This window comes from Camelus dromedarius, chromosome 3 (assembly GCF_036321535.1).
Source record: "Camelus dromedarius isolate mCamDro1 chromosome 3, mCamDro1.pat, whole genome shotgun sequence".
In the NCBI taxonomy this organism is placed as follows: domain Eukaryota; kingdom Metazoa; phylum Chordata; class Mammalia; order Artiodactyla; family Camelidae; genus Camelus; species Camelus dromedarius.
Window position 1 is genome coordinate 114363682 of NC_087438.1, and position 15282 is coordinate 114378963.

The 15282-nt window shown below is 38.4% G+C and overlaps 1 protein-coding gene across 1 annotated transcript; it reads left to right on the forward strand.

Moving 5' to 3' along the window:
- The first annotated feature begins 2151 nt into the window (after nucleotides 1–2151).
- LOC105104216 (putative olfactory receptor 2W6) lies at nucleotides 2152–3271 on the forward strand. Its single transcript, XM_031441260.2, is given in 2 exon segments — nucleotides 2152–2997; nucleotides 2999–3271. Coding segments are annotated over 2 exon segments (945 nt in total). The 3' UTR covers nucleotides 3098–3271.
- Nucleotides 3272–15282: the final 12011 nt, after the last annotated feature.

The following is a 15282-nucleotide window of genomic DNA, read 5'->3' on the forward strand; positions in this document are numbered from 1 at the left end:
GTAACAAAAGACAAACTTGAAACAAGTTTAAATAGATACCAACAGGGGAAGAAGGCAGAGTGAACAGAACTTTGAGCTAATGGGTAGGACTGGCTTTATGGACCTTGCTCCGGTATTCTGTCATTGAAATTGTTCACCTCTAACATGGTGATCCTCATACTCGGCCTGCCCACCTTGCAGGGCTGCTGTGAGGCTGGCCTGTAACTGTAAGTGTAAAAGCTCAGCAAAATATTTAACATATTGTAAATATGAAAAGAGTGGTGATTGTTTAAGATGTGATATGTACCTGAAACAGACAAAAATAGCTCCACTATCTGGTATTGTTAACTCCCATCTGGCAGGTCTTCCTCTGTGGGTTGGTGGTGCAGGCTTGGGTGTAATCTTTAGTCAGGGAATCAAGCCCAGTGCATTCATCAAGATTTTTAGGCCAAAGGTTTCAAAATTAGTGCATATTTATAGCGTTAGGTGCTAAGTGAACTACTACAGGTGTTTGAACAGCTCCATTCCTTTTCGATTTCTATTCTCAACATCTGTATTTCTTGCAACTTCATGGTTCTGAACTAAATATGAGCTAAAATGCATGAAAAAAATGGGTGCACTCATTTATGGTTGAAACGCTTGTTAGGTGAAACAAAGGAGAGCCTCTGAGTACCGGACATAAGGCTGAGCATTAGGTCATCTTGGAATGAAAGAATAGCACATTGAGAAAATATCCCTTAGAGAAGATAAGTTATAAATAAATAAATGTGTTAAATTTGCAGTTTTGCCTGAGGAATCGGGCCCTGCATGGTGTTTCATAGCTGAGCAGTTTGTGTAGCCTTCTGTTGTTCTGATGAGACGCTTCCATTGATTATATTAAACTTGGTTGAAAGCTGTGACAGGTCTATGCATACAGAGGTGCAAGTTATTCTTCACAACCAACACCAGCAAAGCGTGTGTGGGAAGGCCTCCCTTTCGAGTGCTCGGTTGACCTAGTAAAGTCTTTGGTACTCGGCTGGCTACTTCTGATCATTTGCTGCCCTCTTTCATCTCTTCATGTGGCTGGCCTGGCAGAGGTTCCTGTGCCTGGCGCAGTAAACAGAAACTTACAAAATTCCTGCCTGCAGCGCCAGCTGGATAGAGTTTGTAACTTCTCCACTGTCAGGCTCGACCAGTGGTGACAGCGGCTGCACGAAGACATACATTCTTCAAAATGTTTCTGTGCCCTTGTTCTCACTGCTCCTTTCCTGGGTGTCGCCACGATGCTGTTGGCCATTACCAGAGCTGATACAAACCTGAGTGAACACTGGTGCTACACTGTAAGGCAGAGCCCCGTCAAAGCCCTTGGCACAGACTGGAAACCACAAGAAGCTGAAATGTTCAGGGCACGTACCCGACGTCATGAGTCACATAGACACGTGAGGTCTGGGTGGGGATGGAGAGAGGATCTAGCCTGCTCTCCAGCTTGCACAAGGAAAAGCCAAGCTATAGAGAGAAAAACTGGATTTTAGGCTACATGTTTGCAATTGTGCCTTTTATAACAGAGGCAGAATCCAGCCTATCTCAGCTCTTTCTTTTAGGGTCAAAAGGTATTGTGTTTAATGTCAATAAAATTGCATGTCATTAAGGAGTTTTCTGATGTACATTTGTGGATTCCCAGAGCATCACCCTACTATCCTTCTTCCTTCTTAGAACATATTTCTCTCAGTATACCACATGTATACATTCTTACTTGTTACTTGAAAAAACAACCAAAAACAAACAAACAAAAAAAACCCCAAAAAACCTCTCAGGTACAGCAGTCTCCCTATAATAGAAAGTCTTCTATAGAGATTTCCCTGATCACTTGGAAATAATTTGCAAAACACTCAGCTTTTGAACAAATCTTTTAGAGAACTTTCACTTTCTCCTTTCTTTATCATTATATACATACATTTTTCACCAAAGAGAACAACTCCTGAATAAATTCATCCTCTGCCTTCCAGGGGCATCAGGTACACTGCTTGCACTTAATAGGTATCAAGATGTGTGTACTAGGAAAGTAATAGAGGGGCAACTGACCTTCCTAACTTTACAGATCTGTAAATGGAAACTGGAGACTGCTGGGTACAGTCTTCATATGCCATCTTTTCTAATTCTTTTTCTGTGTCTCCGTAACAGCTGGTGAAGATTATGGAAAGAGACAATGACAGCTACCAACAGGCATTCATCCTGGTGGGCTTTTCTGATCGGCCTCGACTGGAGAGAATTCTCTTTGCTTTTATCTTGGTCTTCTACATCCTGACCCTAGTGGGCAACACTGCCATCATCCTCTTGTCCATCCTGGACTCCAGGCTCCATACACCCATGTACTTCTTTCTTGGGAACCTGTATTTCTTGGACCTCTGCTTTACAACAAGCATTGTTCCCCAGCTGCTGTGGAACCTGTGGGGTCCAGAGAAGACCATCATCTACCATGGCTGTGAGGCCCAACTCTACATCTATATGGTGCTGGGCTCGACCGAGTGTGTTCTCCTGGCTGTCATGTCCTATGACCGCTATGTGGCTGTCTGCCGGCCCCTGCACTACACTGTGGTCATGCACCCACGTCTCTGCCTGCAGCTGGTGACCATGGCCTGGTGCTGCGGCTTTCTGAACTCCTTTGTTATGTGTCCCCAGACGATGCATCTCTCTCGATGTGGGCGTCACAAGGTGGACCGCTTTCTGTGTGAGATGCGTGCTCTGATTGCCATGTCCTGTGAAGACACCATGCTGGTGGAAGCATCTGCCTTTGCCCTGGGGGTCGCTCTTCTCCTGGTGCCCCTCTCCCTGGTCCTCACCTCCTACGGCATGATCACTGCTGCCGTGCTGAGGGTCAAGTCAGCGGCAGGACGGAAGAAAGCCTTCCACACCTGCTGTTCTCACCTAACGGTGGTCATTCTCTTCTATGGAACCATCATCTACATGTACCTGCAGCCAGCCAACAGCTACTCCCAAGATCAGGGCAAGTTCCTCACTCTCTTCTACACCACCGTCACTCCCAGTGTTAAACCCCCTCATCTAGACTCTGAGGAACAAGGATGTGAAAGGAGCAATGAGGAAGCTCCTGGGGTGGGAGAAGGGGGCCAAGGAAACCTAAAAGAGAAATGTTAGGGCACTATAAGTTGATGTTCTGGATTCGCCCTCTTGTATATGTCTCAACCATGTGGAGAACTAACATTTAAAGAGTGAAGTGAACACGGAAACCACAATGCTTTTGAGTTTGACCCCATGTTCCACTCCATGGATGTGAAGTGGTTTCCTTCTGTTTAAAGATGTGTGCTTTAGGAGATCTCTAATGTACTTTCATTTTATCCAACTTTGGGCTTAAATTTGCAACTGCAGGGGACCTGTAGAACTAATTAAAATCACAGTCTGCAGACTGTGTCATGAGATGCCAACTAAAAATGAGGCAATGTGAGTGGCCTCCTCTTGAAGCTCCTTTAGTTATGACTTCAGTGGTTTTTCAGAAAGTGGCGAGTCAACCTCAGTAAAATCACAATTTGTTGTCCTAGACTGAGGTTGGTTCTCCATGACTAAGGAGTATTCTTTGGTTTGCTTTTTGAAAAGGAAGAGTTTATTTAGAGTCATCTGTACCTTTTCCTTGACTTCCTCTCACAGCCAAAGTATTTACAAGATAGTTGACTGGAGTTAGGAGTCCAAGACTTTGGAGAAAAAAGTACAACTGAAAAACACTGGAATAGAATGAAGAACTTTGGTTTCCTTAGCAGATTGCTTTAATCAGCTGTAAATATTCCTCTTGAAAGAAAGCTGTTTTATATTCAGATTAATTATCACCATCTCAAAAAAACTTTTGATGGCCAAAGTTATTAGAATTGGAAGCTACTCAGAGCAGTATTACTGCAACTTGGTTTTGCATAAGACTCTTTAAGATATGAATTTCCAAGAAATCCTTAGATTTCTTGCATCAAAAACTCCAAGTATGGGTCTGTTTTTAAAAAGTTCTCTAGATATTACTGAGAGCCAGATTTGGAAATAATTGTTTTTGAGATAAACTTAGTCCAACTTCTTACATCAACTGGAAACCCTCCTAGAACATTCTGAATGGATGGCCACCTTTACTGGGCATGAATGATGCTGCAGACCAGGCATAGAGGGTGATGGCACCGATAACCAGGTTTGGAACTGATTTGTCCTCTTACCAGTTATCTCTTGTTGTCTAGCTTTTTTATCTGTATTATGAGGCTAATAATACTTACTTTACAAAGTTGTAGTAGAAATTAAATAAGGTAAGGTATGGCAAATATTAGACAAGTGATATCTCAATGATGTCTACTTTTCTTTTCATGGACCACAGCCATTGGCAATCTATTCCTTTAGGAATAGCTTCAGTTTTGTTATTTAGATCTTGCTTTTAGGAAAAATTGCCTTTAGTACTTTCCCACTCAATACTACAAGGTGAAAAATGCTTTTTCCTAGTTATAGGAAACACTCTTCGTTTGCTTCTTTTATATTAAATAAATAGGGTTCTTTATAAACTCCCAGAGGACTCTGCCGCAAAATTTTGCACCCTAGTATAAACGTGGGGTGTGGAGGTGGAGACCCAGGGTAAGTGTGCTGATTTTATATTGTTAGTAGATAATGTAAGTTCAGGCTTTGGGGATTATGAGGGGAGTGGAATCATAGACTATGACAGAGGCTGAATCTATGAAAACAACATATCCAGATGGAAACGGAAAAATGATTTCAAAGTCACTTTAGCTTGATGTTTTGGAGATACTAAGAATAAAGTAAAATTTGGTTGCTTCTATAATCTTCCTGTTTTATATAGATGATCACAGGACATATGGAAGGTAGGTTTTTTTTACTCCATTTGCAAATGACGTGACAAAATTCAGAGAGGAAAGGAGTTGTTTAGAATTACAAGGCAAGACAGTACCCAAGATAGTGCTCAGGATCTGTCAGACATGCCCAGTTTCTCACTGAGGTTTTCATTTCATCAGCTGATTCTTGTGAATTTAGGTTCTATGCAGTTAAAATCTGGACTATCTAGTAGCCACCTGTTGTCTTTCCATTTGATAAAAACAAAATTTAAGTTTCCCTTTTAAGCTCAAGAAATTACCCATAGGGCATCATCTTGGAAATAAAAGATTGAAGAAATTTAGTCTATTGTTCTGAGCGCTAGTCCCTGTCTTTATTCTTATTCTCGTTGTGTCTCTGTGGCATGACAACCACTGTCAGATCATCCATACACATATAATGAGTGTATTTCCTGCTGACCTGGACTAGGGCATTGGCAACAGCTGCAGACATCACTTCCCAAGAGGTTTATTCTTTCACCTAAAACCTCCTGTAGCCACGATATTTCTGTGATAAATCCGCAATGGGTCAAGTCAACAAGTACTTATTAGACACACGTACATCCTGGAAATTCTAAGGAAATCAAAGAAATTGTCCTGGTTGCAGGATGTTCACTCATTCATACCATACCCCCTTAGGTACACCACCACTCAGAACTGTGACATTTGTCCTAGTGTTGACACTGCAGTAATAGACACATTTTTCTTCACCAAAACCTCATCCTTGTATATAGTTAGTGGTGAATGGGAGTTTCATGAGATGGAGTGAGAAATCAATCAGTCCATCCATAATCTGGCCAATGACCTCTGCACTAAGTCTCTACAGAGACTCAGGAAACTGACTCTTAGAGATGCTCCTCCAAAATGTCATCAGTTGGAAAGAAATCGGAATAAAGTACTAATACAATAAAATACAATATAACAAAAAGTAAAGTGAAGAGGAGAGGAGATGAAATAGTGATAAAAAGATTTGACCAGAGAGTTGAGTTAGAATACCTAGAAATTGTGGAATTCTGATAATCTGTAAGAATATTTGAAAATAGCAGAAAAAAAGTAATGGTGTATGGAAATAGATATTACACTCTGGGAAAGAGTTTGTCTACGGTGGTACAGGTAGAATAAGATTGACTGTAAATGGTCTTAAATCATGGATGATACAAAGGTTTCATGTGAAAAAGACACTAGCAAGGTAAAATTCTGCTGGAGTAATATTCACCTGGGACCAGCTGATACACCACGTGCTTGGTTTTTCATTGGAATGTGGTGTGATGTAAGGGCTGAGATCCCACTTTGCAGAATCACCTTTTGCACTTCCATAGTGACCCCTAGCTGAGGAGGCTTAATATTTAAAAAACAAGCAACCCAGTGAAAAAAATGGGCAGAAGACCTAAATAGAGATTTCTCTAAAGAAGACATTCAGATGGCTAACAGACAACTGATGAGATGCTCAACATCGCTAATTATTAGAGAAATGCAAATCAAAACTACAATGAGGTATCACCTGACACCAGTCAGAATGGCCATCATTCAAAAGTCCACAAACAATAAATGCTGGAGAGGCTGTGGAGAAAAAGGAACACTCCCACACTGCTGGTGGGAATGTAAATTGGTGCAGCCACCATGGAGGACAGTATGGAAGTTCCTTAAAAAGACTAAAAACAGACTTACCATATGATCCAGCAGTCCCACTCCTGGGCATATAACCAGAGAAAACTAATTCAAGAAGACACATGCACCCCAATGTTCACAGCGGCACTATTTACAACAGCCAAGACATGGAAACAGCCTAAATGTCCATCGACAGGTGACTGGTTAAAGAAGTTGTGGCAATACACACACACACACACACACACACACACACGCACACACACACAGAGGACTACTACTCAGCTATGAAAAAGAGTAAATAATGCCATTTGCAGCAACATGGGTGGACCTGGAGACTGTCATTCTAACTGAAGTAAGACAGAAGGAGAAATAAAAATACCATATGGTATCACTTATCTGTGCAATTTAAAGAAAAAAAAACCCAAATGAACTTATTTACAAAACAGAAACAGACTCATATACATAGAGAACAAACTATGGTTACCAGGGAGAAAGGAGGTGGGAAGGGATAAATTGGGAGTTTGAGATTTTTCAGATACTAACTACTATATATAAATAGATAAGCAACAAGTTCATGCTGTATGGGAACTATATTCAATATCTGATAGTAACCTACAGTGAAAAAGAGTATGAAAAGGAATATATGTATGTATATGTACGATGAACCATGCTGTACACTGTATACAACATTGTAAAGTGACTATATTTCAATAAAAAGCAAACAAAAAACACAGTAAGCTCATCACCTGTTTTTTTGTTGCTCTGTATTCTGGTTGTCATCAACTATTTATATTTTATAGTTTCCTGACAGCTCCTCTGGGCTTTATACACAGATTTTATAGGTGCATTTAAAGGAAAATACAGGGCAGAGTATGCTTACTTCATCTTACCCAGAACCAGAACCTTCCCTTCAGATTTTGAGGCTGGGTGTTAGTTCAGCCTTGTTGAACAGGATGTATAGGCTAGAAAGAGCAGGCATGTAAGTTTGCTTGATATTTTTTTTAAATTATATTTTGCTCCATGTGAAGCAGGCGTGTGAATGTGGAACCATTATTTGTTACATGCCCTGAGCTCCTTTTATGCGTCTATATGGTTTAGTAAATAACAGAATGAATCAGGCAATGACATGTATCCAGATCACAGTCATTGAGAGTTGGACTGGGAGGTAAAAATCAGGGTTATCGATTGATAACATGACTGTGTCCCTATGAGACTTCTATTTTAGTACCAGTAGATGGAGTCAGTTCTCTTTAACAGGATGGATAGATTTGCTCAGGCAACATCAGCAGCCAGACTGTTCTCCACAATGGCTCTCCTTTACCAGTTCTAGATCTTCAGAGACTTTGGGAGATTATGGAATCCAACACTTTATGAATGACGTAGAGGTACAGGAAGGTTGAGAGATGCCAGGTTCACACAGCTCATTCCTGTTAGAGTGAGGAGCAGAAACGAGACTCCTGGCTGTCTGCTGTTGCTTTTTCCCATCATAAAGACGTTCTTTACTCTGTCTGTCGCATGATACTGCTGGTTCAGTGGATCAAAGAGATAACAGCTCATGTGAGTCCTACCATTGAGAGAGTCTGGACCTTGTGTGGACCTTCTCCTAGCTTTTGAAAATCAGTATGTGGAGATTCTGTCTCATTGCTTCATTCTTTTGGGTGAGAAAAGGACTTTTTCAGTGGAGTATTTCTTTGAATTTCCAAGCCACTGATTTTTTGAGCAAAGACTATTCGCAGAATTTTCTAAAAAGTGGATGTAACAGTCTGACCAAGTTTTTCCTTATTGTTAACACAAGTCATAGGAGTGACTTTTTTTCGTTACCATACTGCACTTTCTCTGATAATATTTCTCTGAAATAATTTTTTCGAATTTTTTGGACATTTTCCCTTACCTGGTAATTTAAGAATTCTATTCATTTATTCTCATTGAGATTTCGTTTAAATAAATGATCCTACATTCTCCAAAGGAATTTGTGAATGAGGGGGATGGAAATAGGAGACCTATCTGATCCTTAGATATAATGAAGTTCTGAATCCCAAAGGAAGTTGGGACCAGAGATTAAAAGATGGGAACTGAATATAATAGGAAACCTAATTTGTCCATAGTCAAAGGGCTTATGAATGGTAGAGTGTGAATTGAATCCAAATCTACAGAGATGTGAAGTCTGGTTCTTTTCTGTTCTACCACTGGATGAAGATGTAATGAGTTCTGTTGATTAGGGAGTGAAAAAATAGCTTACAATAGTGCTTAAGACAGAAAAAATGTTGCACAACTGTTAGTTAAATATTTAACAGAAATGCTGCATTGTTTGCTTGTGAAAGGCAGAAAATTAAGTTTGTTTATATTGCTTGGTAATTAATATTTTTTCTTATTATAAGCACCACCTTCTCTTTCCTATTCAGTGACCCTCTCTGGTCAATTTCTTTTGCCTTCCTCAAGACCCAAATAAAAATCTGTCTCCTCTCACCATTGTTCTATTCAGAATATGATTGTATTGTCTTTATTATTTCACAGTATGAACCAAGTTTATAGAACATAATTTGCTTATTTTGGAAATCTTCTTTGGAATTGGTCCCAAGGATTAGGTAATCGTGTGTGCAAATGTTCAAGAAAGCAACTCTCCCTCATGAATTTTCGTATGCCAAGCACTGAACGAATTGTTGACTACTGGGTCAGGGTTAAGGCTTGCTAATTTAAAGAGTTTGTACTTTTGTATTCCCCCTGTAAATGCAATGTAGCATTCTTAAATACAAGAGAATTCGAATTTAAATACAATGGAAATGTTAGTCCAATTATTCTGTGACTCCAGGTAAGTAAGTGTTCAATCAGCCTTTTGTAATTAACCAATTAATGCTTAGGAAGGATTATTTCTCCTCTCATCTGTAAATTTGAATCATTTTAGTGATTGGTCTGAAGTGAAATAATTGCTTATACTATTTCCCTTTTTCTACATTCTTCACAAAAAATCTCTTGAGACCCGTTTCCCTGTAAGACATTTCTTTCATCTCTAGGGAATAGGAGGCGCCCTAAGGACTCAGGCAATTCAACGGCATAAACAAATTAAGCCTTACTAGGAAATCTACAGGGGCTTAATCATAGTTTCCTAACAACGTGAAACATTTTAAAATTCCTTCCAATGTAGTATGTGACAGGAACACTGGGATGGGGTTGGGGATTAATATCAAAGACTCCCTTTCCTAGGGAGCAAGTAGAGGAAAGGTATTTCCTGGAGTGTTAGCATTTCATCCCCTTATTTCAGTGAGTGTGATGAGCTCCCAACCCCTTGTACTGAGTTTGTTGGACCCCTAAATACTTCCTTCTTCCCCTGGGTTGGTGTTTCAGAGGAAGTTAATTTTTTTCTCCCCTCATTTTTAGGCTATACCTGGAAAGTAATATAAAATCAAGTGCCAGTATCGACTTGGTCAAATAGTTTGACTATTTTCATTTTTGTTCCCTAGACATTTGCTATTTTAACTTTAAAATTAGGCTTCCCAGTTAACAGGTAATCAATTTTTTTCAGGAAGCCTTCTTACCTCGATGTCCTTGTTCCCCAAAGTTACCCTCCCAAGCTTCTCCAAATTCATTAACTTCAGGATAAGCAGATGGGGGTAATCTCTTAAATTAAACTAAATGCTGCTATGAAAATAATCTGTATATGTTGTATTGCTATTAGCACAAATTGAATCCATTAATTTCATTTATATAGCAATTATTCAAAGAGCTATGCTTTGTACAATGTACAAAGTATGACCGAATCCTAACTTAAATGATTTTGCAGTTTGTTTTTCCTAAGAGGAGTATAGATCAAAGCATTTCCTTGATCAGTGCAATAGCTTACATTTCTTTTGGCCACCTCTAATTAGAGGACAACTTAGTTAAGATGTTTAGGTGTTTCTTCTTGACTTTTGTTTTGTTTTAGTATCTGTGGACAAACCCATGTACCTTCTACGTCTCTCTAATTTCCATTCATTACATCTCCAGATTTCTCCTTCCAAAACTGGAACCAGGACATTGTTAAATGTAGAAAAGAAAGATAAATGGCTGGCTGTTCTTGGTCTGCCAACATAATAGGATGAACAAGAGGTCAGCTGCTGGCTTTTGTGACCCGTTAACTTAGCTGAAGCTTTTCTTCAAGATCTTGGTGAAGACAAAGGCAACCTCTGGGCTGTGGGCCTTGAGCATGTGCCATACCTCGGTAATTGTCTTTTTGGAGAAATGCCCTGGCTCCCCATGTCTACCACTTGTCACCTTAGTACAAGGAGATGACTCTGGGAACTTCATCAATCTGGGGACAATCTCTCAACCCAGACCTACCCATTATCTCTTCTGAGAATTTGACGCAGGTCAGTATAAATGGATGATATTGCTGCGGTAATGACGAATTGTTTCTGAAAAAGACTTGTGGACACATGTACGTCATTTGAGATCATGGGATCCCAGATCAGTGTCCAAGAATACCGATGCTTTTGTAAGTTTTAGCATAATCTAATGAATCTTATCTTCTAAAAATTATTTCATTATTTTTTCCCAACGTATTTTCTGACTTTCATCAAAATATTTCTGTATTTTAAAATACAAGTACTTCAGGGAATGCTCTTTAAAACCCTGTGATATAATTGTTAAAGTTCCCTTATAAGATGAAATCAATTCTCATGTTTATACACAGGTCTTGGGGTGTGTGGGTCTATGTTTCAGATCCTATGATAAAGGGCATCAATTCCTCTTGCAGTCTTACAGATCTAACTAATAAGCCATCACTATATTGAGTAATCAGGGAGGTCTATTGTTAGGCAAAAGTGTTTTTCAAGTGTGTTATAAACTTTCTAGATTTCTACACATTTTTCTCAATATTTAGTAGTCTCTGTGAGAACATGAATTCAAAAAAAAGCTTGAGTCTTTTGAACAACCAGTGCAAACTAATATAGTATTCACATTAATATAGTATTCAGAGAGCCCTGACAAAGAGCAAATCTGGTTATTATTAAACCTGTTCTGTGGTGGAGGAAAAGTGGGTACAAAGAACTAAAATTCATTCAAGGAACCATCCTCAGGCAGATGTGATCGCTAAGATATGGTAACTTGCCTTGGGTGACTTAGACTGTCACTTCCATTTCCAGTGCCCAATTTATTACAACAAATGTCGGACAATTCTGGGGCTCCTCAGGCTGCCATGACTGGCTTCCTTGGGAAGCATCTGTCATCTGGGAAATGTGCAGATTATCTTTCTTCCAAATTTGGTACCTTTCCTGAGCTCACAAAGGTCTTTTTCCCTCATTTAGTTCTCCTACCCCATTTTACTTTCCTTTTTTTCCCAGCTTTATTGAGAAATCATTGACTTGCATCACTGTAAAAGTTGAAGGTATACAGCAGGATGGTTTGATTTACAGAGATCGTGAAATGATTACCACAAAAAGTTCAGCTAACATCCATCTTCTCGTATAGATACAATTAAAATACAAGAAAGAACAAAAGAAAAAAGGGAAAAAAATCTTTGTGATGAGAACCCTTAGGATTTATCCTCTTAACCACTTTCCTATATGTCATAGAGCAGTGTTAGCTGTAGTCATCATGTTGAAAATTACATCCCTAATACTTACCTATTTTGTAACTTTAACTTTATACCTTTTGACCACCTTCCTCCAATTTCCTCTCTCACTGCTCTCCACTTCTGATGACCGCAAGTCTGATCTTTTTTTCTATGATCGGTTTACTTTTATTATTTATTTATTTATTTAAAAAATTTAAATATGTTTTTATTGAAGTATAGTGAATTTACAACGTTGTGTCAATTTTTGGTGTACAGCACAATGCTTCAGTCATATAGGAGGATACATATATTCATTTTCATATTCTTTTTCACCATAAGTTACTACAAGATATTGAATATAGTTCCCTGTGCTATACAGTATAAACTAGTTGTTTATTTTATATATAGTAGTTAGCATCTGCAAATCTCGAACTCCCAATTTATCCTTTTCCACCCCCTTACCCCCTGGTAACCATAAGTTTGTTTTCTATGTCTGTGAGTCTGTTTTGTAGATGAGTTCATTTGTGTCCTTTTTTTTCTTTTACTTTACTTTCTTTCTTTTTTTTTTAAGGTTTCACATATGAGTGATATCATATGGTATTTTTCTTTCTCTTTCTGGCTTACTTCACTTAGAATGATGATCTCCAGGTCCATTCATGCTGCTGCAAATGGCATTATTTTTTATGGCTGAATAGTATTCCATTATATAAATATACCACAACTTCTTTATTCAGGCATCTGTTGATGGACATTTAGGTTGCTTCCAAGTCTTGGCTATTGTAAACAGTGCCGCTGTGAACACTGGGGCACATGTATCTTTTTCAATTAGAGCTCCCTCTGGATATATGCTCAGGAGTGGGATTGCTGAATCATATGATAAGTCTATTGAGTATTTTTGGCTTCTTTGTTAATTATTAGTTGACCTTATATGCTTGGGGTTGTTTCTAGGCTTGGGATTCTGTTCCATTAGTCTTTTTGTCTGTTTTTAAGCCAGTACCACACTGCTTTGATGACTACAGCTTTATTGCATAGCTTGAAATCAGAAAGTGTGATACCTCCTGCTTTGTTATTTTTTTCTCAGAATTTCTTTGGCATTTGGGTTCTTTTGTGATTTCATTTAAATTTTAGGAGCTTTTTTTTTTTTTTAACTTCTGTCAAAAAAAAAATGCCATTGGAATCTTGGTGGTGATTGTACTGAATCTATAGATGACTTTTTGTAGTATTGATGTTTTAACAATATTAACCCTTCCAGTCCATGCACACAAGATACTTTTCTATTTATTTGTTTTCTTCTGTTTCTTTGACCAATTTCTTACCATTTTCAACATAAAGATCTTTTACCTCCTCAGTTAAATTTATTTCTAAGTACTTTATTGTTTTTGATGTTATGATAAGTGGGATCAATTTTTAAATTTTTTTCAGAGTATAGAAATGCTACTGGTTTTTGTATGTTAATTTCGTATTCTGCAAATTTACTGAATTTATTGATAAGATCTATTGGGTTAGCCTATATAGTCTGGCTATGAAGTAGCTAGCTTGAGTTTCGTGGCTGCATTATACAAAAAAAGAAAGAGAAAGAAAGAAAGAAAGAAAAGAAAGAAAAGAAAGAAAGAAAGAAAGAAAGAAAGAAAGAAAGAAAGAAAGAAAGAAAGAAAGAAAGAAAGAAAGAAAGAAAGAAAGAAAGAAAGAAAGAAAGAAAGAAAGAAAGAAAGAAAGAAAGAAAGAAAGAAAGAAAGAAAGAAAACAAAAGAAAAAGAAATGCTCAGAGGGTAAGCTCCTAAAACCTGCGAGTGGCCTAACTTGGAATCTGGGGAACAGGGTGACACAAAGGGCAGAATCAGTTAGCCTAACTAGTCAGGTTAAGAGAATAAGAGCAAGCAAGATGGAGGAAGATTCACACGTTTTATATATATATATATATTTATATATATACATGTCATATATATATATATGTCATCTGCAAATAGAGACAATTTTATTCCTTTTTTCCCCCCAATTCTGAAACTTTTTCTTTCTTTTTCTTGCCTGACTGCTCTAGCTAGGACTTTCAATACTATATTGAATAGAAGTGGCAATAGTGGGCACCCTGGTCTTCTTCCTGATCTTAGAAGAAAATCTTTCACCACTGAGTATAATGTTAGCTGAGGGCTTTTCATATATGGGGTTTATCATGTTGAGATATGTTCCTTCTATGCCAAATTTGTTAATAGTTTTTATCATGAATAGATAGATGTTAAATGTTAACAACTTTTTCTGTATCTATTGAGATAATCATACGATATATTTCTTTCATGCTATTAATGTGATGTACCACTTTAATTGATTTGCATATGTTGAATCATCCTTGCATCCCAGGGATAAGTCACACTGGATCTTGGTGAATGACCCATTTAATGTGCTGCTGAATTTGGTTTACTAGTATTTTTGTTGAAAGTGTGTGTATGTGTTCATTAGAAATGTTGACCTGCAGTCTTCTCTCGTAGTGCTCTCCTCTGGTTTTGGTATAAGAATAATGTGAATAAAATGAGTTGGGAGTGTTCCCTCCTCTTAGATACTCCCACCCCTTTTTCTACACCACCACCACTATTTAAAAATGCCACCATTTGACTGTCACAGGACAAGAATATGTGAACTATGAGCCAGAGATAAGCTAAGGGCCACTAGACAAGGCAGCCAGATAGAAACAGTAAATAATGAGGACATGTGAAGTGGGCAAAGTTCCTCTAAACCTTTGCCAAGGTAATTATACAAATGGAATCTTCCTCCTGGGTGAAGCTTGTGGCACAGACCCACTTGCACTGTAGCAGGTTTATAAATAACCCTAAAAATATTGATTATGAAAAAGAGTAAGAACAATATGAGGACTCAGTACCTTGCTGAGGTCATCTTAGGTCCAACAACTTTTTGTGTTCATGGACCTAATTTTCAGTTAACCCAGCAGTGATTAGACTCAGGAAGCATACTTATAAAAACCAAATCTCCATGCAGTTGGTTGATAAGACAATACTATTTATTAGCTGAGGACTGAATGGGCCCCAAGGAGGGCTAAAATAATGTCATTTAGGGTACAGCATTTATGCCATTAGATGGAAAGCAAGGATGGCAGAACAGGATGTTAGATGACCCAAGGTGCATTAGGTAAGTTTGCCACCTACAATAAGAACTGTCATGCCAATGAAGTGGGACTACTTCTTTTTTGCCTATTTCTAAAAATGCACATGGGGATTCTTAAGCTCCCACTCTCCCTTTTCTAAATTCCATACAAACAACTAGTGTGACCCTGTTGAGATCACAGATTTTGGCTTAGTACCTGTACAATACCAGGTGTTG